The 21,670-nt window shown below is 45.3% G+C and overlaps 1 protein-coding gene across 2 annotated transcripts; it reads right to left on the bottom strand.

Annotated features, from left to right (window-relative positions):
* Positions 1–724: 724 nt before the first annotated feature.
* Positions 725–21,387, bottom strand: ipo8 (importin 8). 2 transcript variants are annotated; one of them, XM_003972646.3, is made up of 25 exons: positions 20,985–21,387; positions 18,366–18,447; positions 18,061–18,217; positions 16,462–16,620; positions 15,210–15,366; positions 15,018–15,107; positions 14,846–14,940; positions 14,689–14,773; positions 14,461–14,595; positions 13,118–13,217; positions 10,034–10,110; positions 9,171–9,287; positions 9,014–9,103; positions 8,757–8,922; positions 8,181–8,341; positions 7,932–8,057; positions 7,771–7,837; positions 7,451–7,576; positions 5,818–5,915; positions 5,640–5,735; positions 2,791–3,011; positions 2,305–2,510; positions 1,974–2,195; positions 1,750–1,887; positions 725–1,194 (listed from the first exon to the last, which is right to left on the bottom strand). In XM_003972646.3, exons 1-24 carry the CDS (start codon positions 21,066–21,068, stop codon positions 1,760–1,762), a joined length of 3,045 nt encoding a protein of 1,014 aa, XP_003972695.1. In that variant the 5' UTR covers positions 21,069–21,387; the 3' UTR covers positions 725–1,194; positions 1,750–1,759. The 2 variants fall into 2 exon arrangements, with proteins under 2 accessions (XP_003972695.1, XP_011611451.1); XM_011613149.2 differs by having other exon boundaries at positions 7,762–7,837.
* Positions 21,388–21,670: the final 283 nt, after the last annotated feature.

The raw sequence follows: 21,670 nt of genomic DNA on the forward strand, positions 1-21,670 counted from the left end.
AAACTTATTTGCAACGTTCTAATTTTTGTCACTACTTATAGCAAGTTGCAACGTTTTAAGGCAAAGGCTGTTTCAGGGTGGTTTTGGACACAGCCTTAGTGTCACATAGGTCCAGTGACAAAAAATGGAACATTACAACTTAGTCCCAGATGAACAGCTGACGAAGTTCAAACTAGTGGCAGCAGCTAAAAAGGACCGTCTGTCAAAAGAATTTATAGAAAAAAATGTATCTCCTCTCCTCTTTTCACCTCTCCCTTCCTCCCCTCTCCATCAGCAGGAGGGTCCCCCTAAATGAGCCTGGTCCTGCTCAAGGTTTCGTCCTGTGAAAGGGGAGTTTTTCCTGCCACTCTTGCTGGTTGGGCGTCAGGCCCTGGGATTCTGTGGAGCTCCTAGCTCGAGAAAGTCTTTATGTAACTGATTAACTTAAGGCTATCAGAGAGAATGCATGGAGGAAGGAAAGTCACCTCCATGATTTCATGAACTCATAATTTGTGTAATGTTTATGTGCTTCTGTGTAGTTGGGAATTTTTACGCCGACAAGAGATTTCTGGAATTTCCAGCTGAAATATAGGGAAAAGAGCAGTCTTTCCCTAATGTGTCTGTTGAAGTTATTTTGAGTACAAACTTTGATCAACATCAGGATTCATCATTCCTGCTCAAACGAACCCCAACCCTAACTCATGAAGGGGTTCCAGAAGAATTTGATAATTTCCCACAAATATTATTCATTTTCTCAATATTTATTCCTTGCACTGCTTGGGAATGGGACAGATTAATAATTGGAAGGTACAGTAGAACTTGGTGAAAAAAAAAAAAAAAACAGGTTAGAAAATGTTCCACGATACAAACCAACTAAATTAATCTGATTTTTTTTTTTAAAAAGCAGAATCTACTTATTTTAATTTTAACATTTATTAATTATCATAGCTGGAAACAAGATGACAGTTTAACTTTGATCCTGTCCGTCTGAAGTAGGAATTCATCTGAGGTCAAGCACATTTTCAAATCTAATGAATAACTTTCAGTTGGAAAAACACTCACACACTTTATTAGAAATACTCCAATGAGGGTATTTACAGTGGATTTATTGATAAAGCCTAGCTGAGATCTCCAGATCTGTGCGGCTCCAAGCACTTGCTCCAGTGAGGTAAATGTCACCATTATCCCATGGAGTTTATCCATCTTGTGGTTTATCTGAAAAGCAGAAAACTGCACATCACCTCAAAAACAAAGGAAACTTCAAAAGGCAAAATAGTTAACTGGATTAAATTTAGGAACTGTAAATATAGGAAGTTTAGGTTTTCCCTTTTTTCCAAACAATCTGGTTATCAGTTTAGCCACGGGTCTCTAGCGGGAAAGTTCCATTTTCACAAAATCAAAAGTATTTAAACCCTGTAAATCAAAAAGACAAAATGCTCTGAAATAAATCAAAATCAGGCCTAAAGTCTGGGGGAATCTGACCAGTTAGAGAAGCATCAGGCTGGTTTGAGAGACAACCCTAGCAGCTAGCATTAGCAACACAACCACATACAGTGTGTGGCACTCCTCCCCAGATATAAAAGATCAATAAATATACATTTACAGACCCTACAATAGAAGTAGTAGAACCAGGGCAGCAAATGCATCATGAAATCAGGAAGTCTCTTTTTAGGAGAAGCATTGAAGAGAAACCTGCTGAAGGCTGGTTTCAAATGTTAGCCCTATAGTTAGCCCTGGCACTAAGCTCTTATCTGAGGTGTTCTTACTGACCACTGACTCTTCATTGCCCCTTGGAGGTGGAACTCCTCTGTTGTGAGATGTTGTAGATCTCCTGCAGCTGTTTCTTTTGGTCTTCGCTAAGTGGAGACATCAAAGAGTGGTACCAGGCAGCATCAGTGGTCTGGAGCCCTGGCATATGAGAAGAAGCTGTCTATGAAGGTGCACGAGTGTAGAAAGACAGCCAGCAGAGGGAGGGAAGGAGGGAGGGGACATACGCAGCAGGGTGGAGGTGAAGAAGTGAAATTCATCCTCTCCGTTTTCAAAGTCTAGCGGGGTGCTGTACTCTTCCAGGGGTGTTCCCTCAAAGCCATCATCATCCCAGTAATCATCCTCCTCCTCATCATCTTCACCACTCTGGCCAGGCATGTTGGGCAGCGGTGGCTGCTGCATGGCAGAATGGTTCTCACTGACCTCATCTTCATCACTGGGTATCTCCTCTGTTAGTGGCACATTGAAAACACACAAATCAAATCTCAATGAGTGTTTAGGATTATATAAGCAGGGTAAACACACACATCCATCCACGCATGTTCAGACGTTTCTCACCATTCTGGTCTTCGTCCTGCTCCCGTGCTTGGGTTAGCGAGTCTGCTTTGTTGCCATGGCGAGGGGCATAAAGGGGTTTGAGGCCCAGAAACAATAGAAGAATGGATGGAACGATCTGGGAAGCAACAGTATCCAGGACAGCTGGGCGACGGGGCAGTTCCATCAGCACACTTAGACCAATGATACACACTTTCCGATCATGGAGCCTAAAGAACACAAAGACGGAGGGCAGGTGATGAGAGAGCGGGGCTTCAGAGCTCCAAGGCTCACTAGTCTTCATTTGCTGCTGACAAAATCCAGAAGAGACTTTGAAAAGACCCCTTGGACAGTCAGTCTCCTGTCCAGGCTGTTGCTTTGGAATAAACAAACCAATAATTAAAAGGTCAACACGGTGTGTGCTTTTTGGACAAGAGCTTTCCCAAATAACCCTTCTTATCTATTGTGCAGGTAGCTAAAGCAAAAGAGGAGGAGCACGCGTTCCCTCACCCAACAAAGAATTCGGTGTCATTGATCCACTGGTTTATGAAGTGAGCCGTGATGGGCTGAGGGCTGTGCTGAACGTGCATGCTGTCCAGGGTTTCAATGAGCAGGACCGGGTTGTAGTACAGAGCAGCGATAGCCACCTGCAAACACATGGTCCTCAGTTCGCTACACTTCACCCCCCTCATCAGCCGCTCCATGACCAGCTCCACGAACAGAGGCACACACTGCGAGGAAACACAGTTGGTGGACAGCTGAAACACACGTGGAGACAGGTGGATGGGAGAAAACAGCTGGACAAGGTTGTCCTAAACCAGGAGCAGTGTATCACACCCTAAAGCAAGCGCTTTAGCATTCATCCACCACGTCTAATGTTCTTCAGAACCCTGGTGAGCAGCAGGTGGTCCAGACCAGAGTTTAGAGCTCATCACAGCACAGAAACCGCACTGGTGGAAGTTCCGATTGTAATTTCCAGTCTAGAAGCCGTTGCTTTTATTCCCAGGCCTGGAACCCCACCGCTTATTTAGCATTTTTCCCCGCTCGCGATTTTCATGCCACCCAAAAAACAGACCAATGAAACTGCAGGACCATCACAGTGGGCCAATCAAACGCCCTCACACAATGGTACGGTCAGTTGAATGGAGCGCCTCAGACACGGAACGCACACCCTCATAATGGGATATTTAAAGCGAAATGTGAGGGATCTGACTGGAACAGGAGTAAACCGCTCAACGAATACCTGTGAGACATTGGAGAACCCTCTCAACATCTCAAAGACCATGAATGCTTTCCGTGTAAAAGAGGCCGATGGCCCGAACTTGAAAGGGTTCTCGAAGATGGGTCAACACCCAATGCAACAGATGAATCACCCGGTACGGTGAAACCAACAGGCCGTGAGACAGCGAGCTGGGGTAGGATAGAGCGTCCCGCCACGCCGAAAGAACATCAGGTTTGAACCTTTCTTTGTCTTTATCTGTTAATGGTTGCCATCAGTCTTGGTCCAGGCACTGTTTGCCTGTTCGTGTTTGATGAAAAGGTTCAAATTTAAAAGTTTCTTTATACAGTAGCCATGGAGTTCCACAAGGTTCTGTACTCGGACTGGTCCTTTTCCACTTGGACATGCTCCAAGTGTGACTAACCAGCTACTTTTGTGTGCATCAATCAATTCCGATTTCTTCTCAGCAGGTTTATGGCGCTTCTCACAGAGCCGCAGTCGCAACAATTTCAGTTCAACTTTACAAAACATCTGTTCAATTCCAGAATGACACAATCCTGATTTCAAGGACGGACCAAGGACGGCAGACGTCTGATTATCTAATGTCTCCTGTTATTATGGTAGAGAGGAAGTCTTCCTCCTGTACCTGAACAGGGGGCTGGTTCCACAGCAGGGGGGTGGGGGCCTGACGTAAAGGCTCAGCCTACAACTCTTCTGTTAAAGGTCCTAAAAGCAGCAGTAAATGCCACGGTGGTCTACTGGGGTTGATCTGGTGCTGTCAGCATCTCCAGATATGATGGAGCATCATCAGCATAGCTGCAAACATTTATTCCTGCTGCTCATTAATGTCCCCGAATACATCATTTTGTGAAGCTCCACGATGAGGCTACTGTATGAAGAGCAAACCTCATGAACATGAACAAACTGGAAGCAGCATAGGAACCAGTCCATGATCTGAAGCTCTAAGAAGATCATTAGTGACTTTAAGAAGTGCTGTTTCTGTGCTACGGTGAGCTCTAAAGCCTGACTGAAACATCTCAAAAAGGCTGTTCCTCTGCAGGTGCTCCAGTAACTGAGTCACCACCACCTTCTCAAGAATTTTAGAGATAAAAGGAAGCTCAAATACACGTGGTGGACTTAAATCTTCAACCTAAAGAGGACATCTGGCAGATGTTTATAGACTTATAGCAGTTTAAGGGCTCATTGGGATCCTTAGGTGTTTCTACGCCTGATTAATCTCCTTAATATTAACTCCAACTACTCAGGAAGTCTCCTAAGAGGTGGAGGAATATGTGGCTTCAAAATTCCAAGCCTCTTTAGTTAGAGAAGGCAGATTTAGATCTATGGAGGGCCCGCTGCATAGCAAGAGGCTAAGCATTTAAGCTAGTAGCCTTCCCTTCTGCAGGAACGCCACTTCCTTTACAATGGTGTGTGAGAGTCCCAATCTGCATATTATACCCACGAGCAAGCCCTCCTCTGATTGGCCGGGCTCGTACCCAGTGGGCCAATGTGTCAAGTACTGCAAAATCCTCATCCTCAATCCCCTAACATTGTCATTTTGAGCGTGGAACAGCAAACAAGTGAAAGGGTCGTAAAGCTTTCCACCTGCTCTGAAGCGTGTTTAGACAGCTTTCCCTTCTTTCGTAGTGTCAACAGACAATTTCTCCAAAACACACTGCAGAGCGAGACACAAGATGAAGACCAATTTAAACCTCATTTGGGTCTCACAACTGTCCTTTTGGCTTTTCCTCCACCTTCACACACACTCATCCCCATGGTGGCTTATTGATTGCTAACATGGGAGGATTTAAGGTCGAGGTCCAGGCTCAGGCCCACCTCAGCCAATGGTTCCCAGCTGTGACCACCAAGCTTGAAGTTTAGTGTGAAAACTGACACATTTCCATCAAGGGAATGTTTTGCGACCTGATTTGTTTTTAATCCCCCAGAAAAACTGTTCAATTGAAGGTTTCCTTGATGCCGTCTGCATCAATCCACACACTTTGCTTCCTGCTGCTTTTCCCCGCAAAGCTAACAATCGTGAGTGAAATCCAGATGTTAATCGATCTTCCCTTGACTTCGCGGGCCAACAGCTATAGCAAATGTTGATTGATACGCTCAAATAATGCGTCCCAATGCTGACCTGGTCGATGCCCCTGCCTCTACACTGCAGGATAATAACCTCCAACAGCTTGGCAGCGTGACACTCCGCATCTTCCCCAGCATCTATAGTCAGCACCTGAAAAAGATCGGCAGTCATGACGGTTGCACGCCACGGCAACACCGCAGAGGCGGAGCAGTGCACCAACGCGTGGCTGGACCTTTTTGCACATGCTGTAGATCACTTCCAAATGTTTGGAGTTTGACAGGAGTGTTTCGGTATCGACGGTCACGTAGTTGTGTAAGAGAGGCATCATATCTGCAAAATAAAGACAAGGCTTTTATTACGCACACACACATGCACGATCCCGTCTGAAGGCAGAGCGGGGGAAATCCATGAGGACACACTCTGGAAGACCAGGTTGGGAGTTTCTTTACATTTAGATACAGATATTTAAAGGCACCCTGACTATGAAGACATTTAAGCCTTATCTAATTGATTTTAGGACAATTTACGCATGAGCATTAAGAGTGTCCCAGTTTAGGATCATTTAGGGGTCTTCCTACAGTCGGAGCCACCATGACACCAAATGGCGCATTCACTTCTGGCTGACTTCCTTTGCATCGCGCCAAGAGATCACGCTACAGCCTCGGGAGTCATTTCCAATTTCCAAAGGTCGTGACGTCAGTCTGCAGTTTCCCTGGTTGATAGAGGACAGAGAGGGAGCGTGCACATGGACACCCTCCAAGTTGTTGGATTTGGATGAATATTGAGGCAACTAGACCTACACATTAGCCGACTGCCCATTTCTGCCCCCTCCCAGCGAGACGAGCGTGTGTGCAGGCTCATCTCCAGTTTCTGATCAAACTACATCTACAGTCTGGGCTCCTCCCTCGTTTCCCCACCGACCGCACCAAAAGGAGCGGCTGAAAGGAAACATGCCGCTGCGCAGCGACATGCCGGAGCAGCCACAGCAGCATCAAAGCAACGTCGTCAGCCAGGAGCCACTAAAGCAGAACAAAACACAGGGACTCCATCGATCACCAGTAAAGTCCTACAAATAATCTTACAAAAGTGATCTCACGAGGCTTAAATGTCTTCATAGTAATCTTCATTTTACACATTTACACATTTCGGTGTATGCTATAGTTACCGTATTTTCCGGACTATAAGTCGCACTTTTTTTCATAGTTTGTCAGGGGGTGCGACTTGTACTCCGGAGCGACTTATATAAATACATTACGGAATTTCACATGTTTGTTATTTTCACACTGACAACCACAAGAGAGCGCTCTAGGTGTGTGTACCTGAGGAACGAGTTCCTTTAGCGACGTAGAAGAAGAAGCGGTGCTTCGTCTATGGAGTTAGACTTGATTGTTTGGTAAACTTGCTCGGATGTTCTTTATGCTATAGTTATCTGAATAACTGTTAATATGTTATGTTAACAAAGCAGACACGTACTCAGTTCGTTGTGGGTCATGTAGCTGAATTTGTTACGTTAGCATACCGTAACACTATTGCTAATCCATGCTAATGGATTGCTAATTGCCTTTCAAGATGAAATGTATGTTCTTGGTCTCGGATTTTATCAAATACATTTTCCCCCAAAATGCGACTTATTGTCCAGTGCGACTTATATATCTATTTTTCTTCTTTATTATGCATTTTTTGGCTAGTGCGACTTAAATTCCGGAGCGACATATAGTCCAGAAAATACGGTAAATAGTCAATTACAACTAAAGAAAAGGCTTTTTAAAGCGTTCTGTAAAGGGGGGGGGGTCAAGTGTTGCTCCACATACAGTAGCTTCACTCAGCTCTGGACAGAACGTTAGCTTCATTAGACAAATAGATACCTGTGAAATAGTCAAAACAGTCATGCTGGAAGACCTCGTATAAGACCCCAAGAAGCTGCCACATCGAGGAGGAGATGGTCTGACACGTGAGGCCAAATGCCAGGGACAGGATCTCTTCATAGAACTCTGCAAAGGACAATAAACATACAAAAGCACCTCGTCTTGAGAACCATGGTGGAGCGCACGGTCGTACTAGCCTCCACCATGGTTTGTGTGGGCTGTGCTGAAGTCCCACTGAGCACCACGAGCACCCTTGTGTCGTGTGCACCGTTGGGAGTGTAGGGGAAGTCATTTGCTGCCGATACACACACCTGCCATACCTATGATTGGCTTCTGCAGGACAAGGCCAATCACCTGCAAACAAATTCCTTCCAGCTGCTGCGTGATCTGGAAAGAAGAGGAAAGCAGGTGAACAGGCTTAGATACAGCCACCTAGTCCCACCGGTCTGGGCATGTCTGGAGGAATTGCTGAGACAAAGACCTCCTTGTGGTCCTCCATAACGGTAAGGATGGTGTCAATGGTGCTGAGGACACCCAGAGCCATGACAGTCTTGTCCTCATTGTCCACATACTCATCACTTTGAAGAACCCTGATGAATATTTCAGCCTGCCAAACACAAACACACCGACCGTCATTTCAGAAACCAACGACGACGTTGAGGATTCAAACAAGTTAACCGTTTCATGAAAGAACTTGCTTGGATCTCTGGAATTCAGAACCGCACCCTACCAGATTCTGCGTCATGTTCACAGCGATAGCAGCCACCTCCTGATTGTACTCGCAGATCATTTTCTGGATGACATTGGTAAGGTCGTCGTTCTCCGTCTCCTTCACTACGTGCAGAAGCTCCAGCATGACCGGGCGCACGTACGGCCTCATGTAGCTCTTGGCTACACACACAAACACAATGAAACTCTTTCTTTCCAAACCCCTTTGCTCAGAAATCTGTCAAAGTTTAGAACTATTTCTGCTGGAGCATTCGTCAACAACACTGAAAGCCAGAGAACATCTGAGCAGTTCTTTGGAAATGAAACCATTAGCAAACGTTGACGGCCTTCTGTGGAAGCCACATTACACCCCATCACTCTTCTGCTTCTTTGCTGGTTTGTGCGTGTTTTTCTTTCCAATGCTGATTCAGGAGATCAAACAGCGGACACTCGTGCTCGTATCAGAACCTGACTAAAACATAAGGACAACCAGAACAGGACAGTTCAAATAGCTGGCTGCTAAGCCAACAGGAAGGCCGATGAGCCCAGACAGCCGGATCAACTATGTCTCCGTTTGGATGATTCTTTTTGTACAAACCCTGTTCCTGATTGCTGATCAGGGTCTGCAGAGCGATGGCGGCTTCTACCTTGACGGGCATCTCTTGGTTTTCGATTAGGTTGTGTTTGAGCAGCTCCACGGCATTCCGGAGCACTAGCTCATTGTGGAACTGCAGCAGGCTAAAACAGTGCAACACCCAGCATGACTGAGAAAGACAAAGCAGGAGCAGTAAGATTGAGACGTCCCCATTGTCTTCAGCTCCAAACACGTACAATTAGAGAAGATGGTGAACGCACCCTGGCTCGCAGGTAACCCAGGGGCGAGTTGAGCAGAGGGAAGACGTAGTTCTGCAGCATCAGCTCCATCTCTTCCCTGTACAGCCGTTTCTGTGGAAACACGGATCAACGAGTGTCCAACACTGACGGATGGCACCAAAGGTACCGAAATGGCTACCTTCATTAAAACCTCTGCAAGCGTTCCAATGCAGTGCAGGGCTCCGTCTTTCCTGTGAGGGTCAGCACAGGGGTCAACCAGCACCTGGTGGCAAAAGTCCATCATCTGAGGAAGAACCTGAGGAGGATGGACACGTGAGCATTATGCAGCAGAAAAAAAAGTCAGATTAATTGTTTTCACATTCAATTATGAAGCATTTGCAAACTGTAGCTCAAAAAGACCAACGTGCTTCTATACTGATTTAAAATGTCAACACTATTGCAACAATGCTGGCAGTGAGAAGTGTGGACAGAGTTTATTAGAGTTGACTTGCTTTCCTGCATATACGGTATTGGCCCGAATATAAGACGGTGTTTTTTGCATTGAAATAAGACTGAAAAAGTGGGGGTCGTCTTACATTCGCGGTCTAGACGTTATACCCATTCACAACGCTAGATGGCGCCAGATATCTTTAAAACGAATGCTGAAATTAACTCCCCAGGCCAAAGCGAACCCCTGTCACGAAGAAGAAAAATAAAAATAGCGGTAGCACGAAGAAAAATAAAAATAATAGCGGTAAGAAAGAAAAGAGAAGAAAATAAGAGAAGAGATAACAGAAAATAGAGAAACGTAGCAACAATCTGGAGAAAAGTGGGTCGAAGATATAATCATTTGTTTCAGATGTACTGCAATTATTTTCTGTATAAAAATTAAATTTGGTGTTCAAAAAGTCTTTTTTCAAACTTGAGTCTTGAAAAAGAGGGGGTCTTCTTATAATCAGGGTCGTCTTATATTCGGGCCAATATGGTATAAGCCCCGCTGACGAAGCTCTATCTAACTCAACCTCCTCAGGATGGAAAAGGCTACCACGCATTCATCCTTACCTCCTTCCTCTTACGGGCAGCTTTATGCAGGAGGCCCTGGGCTGCAGAGGCAGGCGAGGTGTGGTCATCATACAGGTCTGTAATAAGGACATTCCAAGAAACAGCAGAATTCACAAGACCTCATCTCAATAGAAGTACAACCAAGTGTCAAAGTGGTGGCTTCTAATGTGGAGCATCTGACAATCCTTGGCATCTGTGTCATCATTTGATCTAAATTTAAACCGTAGTAGTTGTCAAAGCTGCAGTTTCAGTGTCCGTAAACGTGTGATTGGTTCCTTCTGATGATCATGTGCCTCGACGTCACTGAGTCAGTCTCATGTGTGGGTGAAGAGGAAAATGCTGAATCATCGTAAGGTGATGTGAGGAGGGCCTCATAGAGAGGCAGTTTGACCCTCTGTCTCTTTTCAATGCCATGGTTCACATCTGGTCTGGCAGACTGAACTATGAGTGAGCTTTGGTGAGTCCCCCCTCTGCTCTGCAGTCCTACAGAATCCCAGAGGGCTCAATTTTAGGGCCCATGCTTTTCGCATTGTATCGACAGCCCTTAGCTTAGCTCTTAGCACTGACAGCAGTCAGATTCATGTGCTGCTAAAGAAGAAAGATTCTTTTTCTAAGGAAAAGCATGAATAAAAAAACTATATAAAGACGCACACGCATCATTAATCATCTGCTCTGCCATCTCTGAAGGGCAAATGGTTCCTTGTGGCCTGCTCCTGAACCAGGCGATCAACCGACTCATTCCCCTCAGAGGTGAGTCTGATGAGGGCGTCGTCCGTAACCATGAGGATCCTGAACGACTGATGAGAGGGATGGAGCTGTTGGTGGACAGAGTGAAGAGAGGTGGAAAAAGAACGCAACCTTGAGGGGTTGCTGATGCTTCGGCTTCTAGATATGCGTTTTCCCAGCTTTACCATCTGTCAGACGGGAAGTCTGTGATCCACCTGCAGGTGGAGTCGGCCGCATTAAGCCGGGAGAGCCTGTCCTGTTGTCGCTCTGGGGTTTCTCTGAAGTCCATAAACCAGATCCTAGCATAGGCCGCTGCTGTGTCTAAGTGCTTAGCATGACAGCTAACCGGCCACGGCGCCCTTGATCCTGCCTGGACGTCCTGCTCTCGGTTCCTCAATGCCCGATATGCTTCACCCTGTCTTATCTCAACTCTTCTGGCCAGGTCTCTGATGTTCCATCTGTGTAGAAGGATGGGCCCCTGAGTGCTACCTCTGGCTAGCAGCTAAAAATAGAAGTGCGCTAACACTCCAGGCAAAACAAAGCAACTACAACACTCCAGTTTGTACATGGGTCAGGAAAGAACTCGAATACTGACATCGGCTCCGGTGACCAGAGTCCCCTTAGCCAATTTGCAGGTAAAATTTGCAGGTAAATAGGAGCGTAGGAGATTCAGTTCACCCTTTATCTGCTTCAAGGGAAGGGAAGGGATTTTCCCCTGATCAATGGTATTGGCAAATCCAGGGAGCTCTACAAAGACAAATTCTGACAAATTCAAGATCACAGCATCTGCATGCAAGCCAATGGGACAATCAAATATGCCTGATAGCAGCAATCTGAAGACTAGAATTCAGAGAGCTAGCCAGACGCTTTAAAAGGAGTGCAAAGTGCACACAGGAAAGTCTGGGGCCTCGATGCAGCGTGATAGAAGGAGATCTAACAGGCCCCATACCCATTTCTCTCCAAAATTTCAGAGAAGGTTGTTGCTGCTACATCCAGGATCATTTCCAACATAGCAATCTCCACCCACAGCCCAGAAAGAGCTCTGGCGAGAGTCACAAATGACCTGCTGCTGAGAGGGATTCCCTTTCAGCATCTCTCCTCGTCCTCCCCGACCCATCTGCAGCAGTTGGTGCAGTCGACGATCACGGGTGTTTGCACCACTGTCGGCCTCACAGTATTAAGCTGGTTTGTGTTCCAGAAGGGTCAGGGCTTGGACCCTTCAAGTTTCCCCTCCATTAGCTCTCGCCCCCTGAGAAAGTCATCGGTCTCTCACTGCTCATCACCTGGCCAATGCGGCTGCTAACCAGGGACAATTGCGTAGCACGCGCCACCTCTCTGCTGTCTATTAGCCTATCACAGTGCTGTAGCTCTGGCTATTTCTGACCACATCTGGAACTAAAAAAAATGATTCCACTGTTATTCTACCACTACCGCAGAGAAACTTCCTGCAATAAGGCATTTCTATCTATCATCATGAGGGTTACAGGTCCCAGGTGTGGCCCTAACAACTCCCCCGATGGGTGCCACAACAGGTGTTTTCAATCAGCCCTTTTATTCTGCATTAGCTAAATAGTTTCAACTCCCCCAAACCAGTCAGAAGTGAAGAAGCCGTTCTGATGAGACCGCTTTCTTTCTACAGTCCGGTTGACTCTTTACGGATTAATATGACCTGGCTGAAAGAGAACCTATATGGTCATATATCAACAAAATGTAGCGTTTGCTAGCTAACCACAAATTGAACAGTGCTGAGCTGTAATAACTTAGCTGTAATAACGCAGGTCCATTGGCATTTTGGGCGCCAGGTTCTACTTGGACTTGGAAGTGAGGTAAGAAGTGCGTACTAGTCCTCCAGTGAAGCACAGTAGTGGTAGCAGCAGGAACTGATAGAGGAGTCAGGTTCGAGGGAATGCTAAATGCAGCAAGGCAAAGAGACAGCCTGAGAACCAGCTCCAGAGCCTTCTGAACTGCAGGCTGGGGCAAAGATGGGTCCTTCAACAGGATGACCCAAAGCCCAGCCAGTGGCCAGACCTGAATCTGAATTAACATCTCTAGAGAGATCTGAAAATGGCTCCTGACAGAGTTTGAGAGGGTGTGTAAAGAAGAGGAGATACTGCCCAAAAGTAGGTGTGCCAAGTTTGTAGTATCATACTCAAAAACACTTGAGGACTTATTTGCTACCAAAATATTAATCAGAGAAAGCATCAGCTGTGGAGCAGTGCTAATATGCAGCACTGCAATAAAGAAAAAGGCATGCAGTTCAATACACAGGAAAGGACAATGACATTGGCTAATTAGCAGCTTTTTTAATCTTCAAACGGATCGTATCAGTCTAAGGATAAAAGTTCAGAAAGTACTTACTGAATTTCATGCGAATGTACTCATATGGATCCTCCTGCCAGAGTTTCTCATCCTCATCTTTGTAACACATAAGAGGGAAAATGACTTCCTGACAGATGGCCTGGGAGAGATAACAGTCTTCTTTTAGTTATACACATGGAAAAATTACAATTTCTTAACAAAACTTGTCAATAGAGACTAAATAACTGTTATTGCAGTCATAAGTGCTGGATTGTAGGTGCCTCTATACTTTGGTCTTTCTTCCTTGGTTGTTCTATTGTTCCGTCTGTGGTAGTTTTGTCATTTCGTTCTCAGTTTTGACCAATGTTCCCTCTAATTTTTCATGTGTCTGAGCAGACACACAAGCTCCCTGAGCACTGAGGACCACTGTGAGCAACATCAGATGGGTACGCTGTGGCCACACACCAGTATCACGCTTGTTCAAAACCTTGGATCATAGCAAGTTACATGGCTAATTAAAAAGAACCGCATTTCTTTTTTACTTTGGCTTGATGAGTGGATGTGGCTCTGCCCGTTCGTTTTGCCATGATAAGGGATTAGCATTTGCATCTCTTAACTCCGCTGCACTGTTGTTAGCTAGCTAACCTGCACGGCGAGTAAAGGCAGGGCACATACGCAAACGCTGTCAATGCTGATTGGCTAGTCTAATTAACTAGATTATATCAGATCTAAAATTAGATATTAATTAATACGTTTCTGTTGAATTTTATTCTGTGCGCTGCATAGATTTTCTTGTGCGCCGAGTATGTGCAAGCAGTGTGCGATTGCGCAAGCGCGCAGTTTAGAGGGAACATTGGTTTTGACTGTCTGCCTTTGATTTCCTTTGTCTTTGTTCTGCCTAAAAATATCCCTATAGGGGGTGGGGCTGTCAAAGCACTTAGAGTGGCCACAGAGAGCCGTTAATAACGCCACAGCGACCACACCTCTTCAAAAATAGGTCCAAAATTGACCACTCTAGCCAGAATGTGCAACATTCCCCTTGATTTACAACGTTGGGTTAAAATGATCCATATGTGTACCAGTGGCGATGCCACTGTCACTGTTTATTCCCAAACTCTTCAAAATATCCCAGTTTTCACCAGAACTAACACGTGCACAACCTCTGCTGAGTCATTGCGTGGTCCAAAAATGCGATTGATGGGAAGAAGAACTCTAAAACACGCTTCCGTTACAATAGGGTCCTCACCTGCAGGACCTCGTCACTCGCTCGGACCCTAATGATAATTTGTTGCTTTATTTATGGAGGTGGAAGTTCCCGATGCAGTCCTGCGCTACTAGAAGCTACATAGCCTTAGCTACACACTTGTTTCCATATGATTCCATAGAATTAGAGGGACTCCTACTGGCATGTGTGGCTTCATCTGTTTCCAGGTGAGTGAATGGGACAGGCCCTGGTTCAGGTAGCTGATGCACTGCTGCAGGATTCGAGGAGTCACATACTGCTTCTGCCGATGCTGGTCCATCACCTTGAGCAACACCTGGACAGAAACCAGTCCACGAGGTGGCAAAAGTCAACCCAGCAGTAGCTGATTCCGGAAGAAAACACATCTTCTGGAATCCAAAGCAGTTACCTGTAGTATTCCCACTGCATAAGTCTTCAGGAAAAAGTTTGCAAAGTCAAAGTACTCCTTTGACACATGACCAGGGCTTCCATACCTGTGAATCGAACCAGAAATGAGTGTTTATCTGATGAGTTTTGCTCTACTAATGAAGGAGCAGAAAGGTCACCTTTCAAACAGCCTGGTAATGATACGCAACGCCCACTTCTTGCACTTCCACCACGCCAGCTCAGGGCGGTCATCCTCATCAACTTCCAACGTCTCCTGACAAACACACAAACAAAAGACCGTGCCCAAACCATCGCACAAACGCAGCGGAAACTGTCCCCCGTGCTTCTTACCGACGGCACCGCTCGATCCATGACGTCTCTGAAAATTTCCATCCACTGAGTCATCACGGTGTTGTCAATCAGCTGGAAAGGCAGCGAGTACTGCAGCAAAGCACCATGGTCCGTTAGTGCTCTCATCAACATCAACATGACAACCACACAAAGGAACGGGGGCCTTTCCAGCCCGGAGTGTTCCATATCTACCTGAATAAGAGCGTGGAAGATCTTGAGGATTTGTTTCTGGATGAGAACAGAGAAGATGCTGGAGTCAGCCAGCACTTGACTAATGAGCTGCTGAATCCTCGGCAGGAAGATGTGCATGGCTGCCAGCAGTGGTTCTCTTTCATCCGCCTTCCTGTACCTTCGGTGCACGGGGCAAAACGATCAAAAAGCATCTTTAAAGCTGCAACACAGTCATGAGTTCACTGGCTTTAAAAGACAAAGGTGCATTAATCACACAGGAAGTACAAGTTTCCAATAAGAGCCCATTTTTAGAGGCTAACGCCACTGAACAAGTGAGTGAAAGTTCTGCTTCCAGTGGCGCTTTATTCTTGCCATCCCACCACAAATGGAAAATACGTGAACAAAACGATATGTATGCTCAAGTTTATTGGCTACTGTACATATTGTTGAGAGAGAGGAATTTCATTTGGTGAGTTATATATGGAATGTATGTAACAAGCATCTATAAATAACTAGAGATAATGCCTATCGGTTCTAATTACCGTATTTTCTGAACTATAAGTCGCACTTTTTTTCATAGTTTGTCAGGGGGTGCGACTTGTACTCCGGAGCTTAAATAAATACATTATTACAGAATTTCATATGTTCGTTATGTTCACACTGACAACCACCAGAGGGCGCTCTAGGCGTGGGTACCTGAGGAACGAGTTCCTTTAGCGACGCAGAAGAAGCAGCTGTGCTTCGTCTATGGAGTTAGACTTGATTGTTTGGTAAACTTGCTCGGATGTTCTTTATGCTATAGTTATCTGAATAACTGTTAATATGTTACGTTAACAAAGCAGACACGTACTCAGTTCGTTGTGGGTCATGTAGCTGAATTTGTTACGTTAGCATACCGTAACACTATTGCTAATGGATTGCTAATTGCCTTTCAAGATGAAATGTATGTTCTTGGTCTCGGATTTTATCAAATAAATTCTCCCCCAAAATGCGACTTATTGTCCAGTGCGACTTATATATCTATTTTTTTTGTTTATTATGCATTTTTTGGTTAGTGCAACTTAAATTCCGGAGCGACATATAGTCCAGAAAATACGGTACTGCTCGGATTTTCCAGCCTATGCAGAATGTAGCTTGCCCGCTGCCCTGACTCACAAAAATGGAATTCCTGGTGGGACTTTGCAATAAATGATGTTATTGGTTAGCAGCTCTGACGGAAAACCTGCCGAATGTGTAATGAGGTAAAGCGGAGAAAGATGAAATGTTGACTCACTCGTAGGTTTTGACGAGCTGGTAGAGAACCAGCAGAGTGCCGTACCAGCTGCCACTGTTCTGAGACTGCAGGTACATGCCAATTTTGTCCACAATCGCAGTCCAGCGTCCAGGGAAATCATGTTTAATGATGGCTCGTAAGCACATAGTCAGCTGGACGCTACAAACAAAGTCTTGAAATAGTTATCATTGCGTAACATTGTGCATTACCAGATGCAGGTGGATGACCTGCAGAACATCAGAGGCGTTCCCAAGAAGTTGAACAGTTAACACTAGAACCACTATTTTCACCTGTCCTGCCTGTTAAAATGCAGGTGACTTTGTTCAAATAAGAAAAACAGTTGCCAACTGTGCTTTACTCATTCATTTAGCAGGATACTTGGTTAATTCTTTATTCAGTCGCTGCTGGTGGGGCAAACGGAGACTTGGGGTGGTCTGGTAGACCCAATTTTGATTCTTAAATTAGATCTGGCCATGAAAACGACCTTGGTCCAAACTACACGTCCCAAGAGCCACGACCCACAGAAGGTCAGTTGGTGGCTTCCACATCAGGCTGGACCTGGTTGGAATCAACGCCTGCATTCTTTACCAGAGCAGCACCAAAGAAAATAGGACCACTTGGTTCTGCATTTGGGTGAGGAATTGCCCAGGCAACCAACAAAGGCAGAGCATCCTCGGGGGACGGGTCTGCAGCGTGTCATGAAGCGGCTGCAGTGGTGCTAGCTCAGCCTGTTGGGGGCTGGGCTGAGAAACCCCAGGGCAGACAAAACAAAGGTGTTCTGACAGTAGGCAGAGGTGCCTGAACACATTCAGAGCACTACCAAGGTACCCTTGAGCAAGATACTGAACCCATAAATGCTCATGTTGTTGCCCTGCGATGAGCTGGCGACTCCTCCTCCTTCACCCATATGTGACCCCAAAAGGGGAAAAGCAGCCAATAAAATGAGATGAGAACCTATTTTCTGAGAAGGACATGCTTGGGTAAAGGAGGACCTCTGGTCACCCTAGACACCCCCAACATCAGGATTCATTGGGTCCCCAGCAGGTGAAAAGCTGAGGCCACATGGCAGCTAAACCAGGTCAGATTAACAGCTGGTTAACAGCAAAAAGAGGAGCTGTGACCCCTAAAATACACCGGCTACAGCTAGAGTGCAGAAAATCAAAGATGGGCTATTTTCCCAATAAAAAAAAAAACAGTGTTTAGGACAGATTATTTTGTAATATTGCGCAAATGTACACAAATTCCTTTACTCGGGGCGGCATCTTTGGTGTCTTTTGCTGGATGGTGGAGGACGGCGCAGACCTGCAGTCTCAAGCATTCCTGACCCTGGATCTCTTTCTCCTTTGCAAATATATCTGAGCTCGTGTTCAACTGTCTCCAATTCCATTGCATCCATCCATCCTGATGGGCTTATATTTAGTCTATTTTAACATGCTATTTCACAAAATGATACCCAAAAACTCCAGCGACAGGTTTAATTTCCAATTATGACGTCTTCAAGGGTGCAAGGTAGAAAAATGGTGGTTCTACGTGGGACTGCATTGCTAAAGGCACTAGCATTAAAGCTGAGATCTCTTTGTCCAGGGACAGTCTTCCTACCGTATCGACTCCGGGCAGCGGATGATGCCCTCCACTATGTGGTCTCTGATTTGCTGCCGATCGTTCTCGTGGATGTTGAAGGGAAAAATCACTTCTCCAAGAGAGGGTTCCCTATCCTGCCAGTACTGGCTCACCATGTTCTTCAAGTAGATGGCCGCTACACACAAAATGAGTCAGGCACACGGAAATGGGCAAAAGTTGGAGTGAGTTCTTATTTATCTGGTGATTCATTTCTTTCCCAAGTCTAAATTCATGAGAGATCCCAGAAATCTGTGAGATACTGAAGATCAACTGAGCAGTCTTACCAGCCTGTCGAACAGGAAACTCCACCTGTTCTGACATGATGATCTGAAGCAGGGTCGGGGCGAAGTTGATAATTTTGTAGGACTGAAGGACACAAAATAGAGCCACATTCTTGAAAACAATCTAATTACATTCACCTCATATACTGTGGGAGAGAATAAGGGTTTCATACACTGTTGATTTAGCAGGCTTTGCCACTTACAATGGAGAGGTGTGTCATTTTCATGATAGGAGAACTTCAGCTGTGACCCCAAGCTCACGGTGTGATTCAAAGTGTTTCCAAAGGCATTTTCCCCCTCCCTCACTGGTGTTGAGTGGCGGTTGTGAATGGGTGTTGCAAGCGTGGTGTAGTAAGAGCATTCAGGAGATGGTGACTTACCAGCTGACAGCTATCAACCCTGCCTCCCCAAAGACATCTTGGACTATGGACCGTCATTGCTAGCCATAGAAATTCTTGTGTTTGGTCTAGGAAAAAAGTCCTGGCCCGATTTGTTTGAGTCTTGCATCATTTCATCTGTCTGTTCAAACTCGTTCCAACCTTGTTTGATTGAAATATCATGCTGGGAATTTGTTTTGGGTGCTAATGAACACCATTTTTACATTGAATTACTTCATTTTAAAGCGGTGCAGAAAAGCACCCCCTAAGTGGGATGTGTCGATCTCATTCTTCACCACTGAGATGCTGTTCTGTGGACTGTGCTCATCCGTCTTCCTGTTATTCCAATTTATAACAAAAACATCTATTTTGGTCTTATCTGACCACAAGTCCTTTCCCCTTTCCTCCTCTGGATCATTCACACGGTCATTTGCAATCCTCCAACAGGTGTGCACGTGTGCTGGCATCAGCAAGTTGCATACTGCAGGCTTTTAAAGGGTTCAAACAGGTCTGATCAATAGAAATAACAAGTAGAGGGTTAGGGTTAACAGGTCTGTGCGAGCCATATGATTATGCAATAAAATGAAAATGAATTACTTAAAGCCATACAATGTGACTTTCTGGATTTTTTTTTTAATGAGCTCATGGTTGAAGAGAACCTACCATTAAATTATGGATGTTTTCATTTTTTGTAAGTGGGAAAACTTGCAAAATTGGCAGCGTATCAAACATGTGGTTTCCCCCAGTGTACGTATTAAAAATATCGAGATCCCATCACTGAAAAAGCATCTCCATCATTAGCTGTGCAAACACAAGATTGGAATACACTGACAGCCTACTTAGCTATATCTTAATTAAACAACTGGAGTGGAGAACTAACGAGTTATACAGTTAGTTTTACAGTGCAGTCTGAGTTCCTGGTAATTACAGGGGGCAGGAACTTTACAGGAACCCTTCTCTTGGCTTGGCCATGGTCATGTCTCATGGTCATGTCTCATGGTCATGTCTCCACTGTGGGGTAGGACCATGCAATTGTTGTGCAACAGTTTCAACCATGACGACGCCCAGGCAACAACGAGGAAGAAGGTCGGGGAACTGGAAAGGAGCTGGAGCGGTGTAGTGTGCATACACATGAGTCTACATACACATGAGTGCGCTGATAAGTATTAAATGACACATGTTGTGTTGTGTTGTGATACTTGCTGGGTTTCTCTTTTGTGTGTCCGTGTAGCCTAACCCCTAACCCAAACACCTAACCCCTAACCCTAAACCCCACGGACATTATCAGGGAGAGCAAAGGCACCGCCTGCTAGACCAATGCTGACTCCATTGAGCCCTATGAAAGCTCCTGAAAATGGCCTTTCAGGGTAGGTTCCTGCAGTCGAGACACGCAACAATGCCCCCGCCCTCCCAAAATACCCACCAAAATCCTGCAGTGGAAATGCGCCTTGTCATTTCATTGCCTTTTTTTTTTCCAGATGCATGAACACATCAGAGGATTGAGTAGAAATATAAGTGTGTTGATCGGTGTTGTCATGATCAGGGAACTACTATCTGTACACCATTATGATGTTTCCATGCTCACTTGAATATGCTGATAAATCCAGAAATAGGATATTTAAAGTTGTGGAAGTGGACCCATTGATGCCACATTCTGTTGCAAAAATGGAAAAAGACCACAGGTAAACAGGTAATTAGCAAGGCCACCCCTGTCAAGAGAGGCTTTGGCAGGTGGTGGCCACAGACCAGTTTGACTCTTCTCATCCTTTCTACGTGAAGGGTTTTTCCAGAGCCCTCACTGGTAGCATGAGGTGGCATCTGCAGGCAGCAGGAGTTGCTGCTCTTCTAGCATGGCCCTTCCACACACGCTGGGACCAGTCAGCTTCCCACTTCCAAAGTGGTCAAAGAGTTAGGGGACGTCTGAGACAGGCCAGTCCACCGGGGACTGTGAAAGGGGCTCTCCAAATGCCAAAACCCTTGGGATCCAGGTTTTGAATGGGATCCCACAGGACAAAATACACTAAATAATTAGAGGCAAGCTAAGTAAAATTGGCTTTTGCTAAAGTTAGATAAGTCCGCATTTTGTTGTTCCGAGTATTTCTGAATTTGATGACGAGGATGGTAAATAATATTGTTAGGCCATTCTCGCTTCCACAAAGTGGCAAATAGCAATAAAAACAGACTTTCGCAACTTAAAGCTGAGGTTTGTGTTCAGCTTTTAAGTAGAATACAAAGACTCACCCACCTGATTGAGTTCATTCTCCGCCGCTATCCTCATATTGGGGTCTATAGTTCCTTTGAGAGCCTGTATTATTCGGTTGGGATCCATGTATGTTCACTTCCACGGTTCTTTCTGCTCCTGTTTTTTTATTAAATCACATAAATGTGTCCCCAGCCGGCGCTTGTTTTAGATTTAGCCAAACGATAGGAACACTTCACTTTGGCTGAGATCCACACTTGCACCTTCCACTTAGCATTTTAAAACGCTCATCACGAGCAGCATTCATTGCCGATGCGTTTTACGTAATGCTGAAACAGTTCTTGTGATGGGAATTTGTATTATTTCAAAATGCGCCGACTTGAGAACGGTCCCGTTTCCCTGGCAGTCATCACAGCTCAACGTCAAGCCAAGTCGATTTACGTTTGTAATCTTCTTCGTTCCGGCCACGTCAGCATGAGGCCTCTCTACCGCCACCCGGAGTCCCGGCCCCACCCTTGCAACAAAAATATTTATTCCGAGTGCATCTATTTTAAGTTCAGTAGTTATTGGTTACAGATGCATTTGAAAAATGGGCTAAATACAAGGGAAAAACCAAATACAGATCACATTTATGAGAATGACTGGATTAACCTTTTCAGAGAAAGAACAGATGGCAAAAACTAATATAGCAATGACCCTTAATCACATGTATAGACATGTCTAATCAAAGA

The sequence above is a fragment of the Takifugu rubripes genome, chromosome 18 (assembly GCF_901000725.2).
Source record: "Takifugu rubripes chromosome 18, fTakRub1.2, whole genome shotgun sequence".
NCBI classification, from domain to species: domain Eukaryota; kingdom Metazoa; phylum Chordata; class Actinopteri; order Tetraodontiformes; family Tetraodontidae; genus Takifugu; species Takifugu rubripes.

What these genes read in the sequence shown, in the direction of transcription:
- ipo8 (XM_011613149.2), bottom strand. Translation starts at nt 21,068, where the DNA reads ATGGATCCCAACCGAATAATACAGGCTCTCAAAGGAACTATAGACCCC. An exon ending in TGGGTTACCTGCGAGCCAGG is followed by an intron (nt 8,923 to 9,013) that starts GTGCGTTCACCA and finishes TGTCTTTCTCAG; the next exon opens with TCATGCTGGGTGTTGCACTG. An exon ending in GCCAATCATAGGTATGGCAG is followed by an intron (nt 7,577 to 7,761) that starts GTGTGTGTATCG and finishes TGTCCTTTGCAG; the next exon opens with AGTTCTATGAAGAGATCCTG.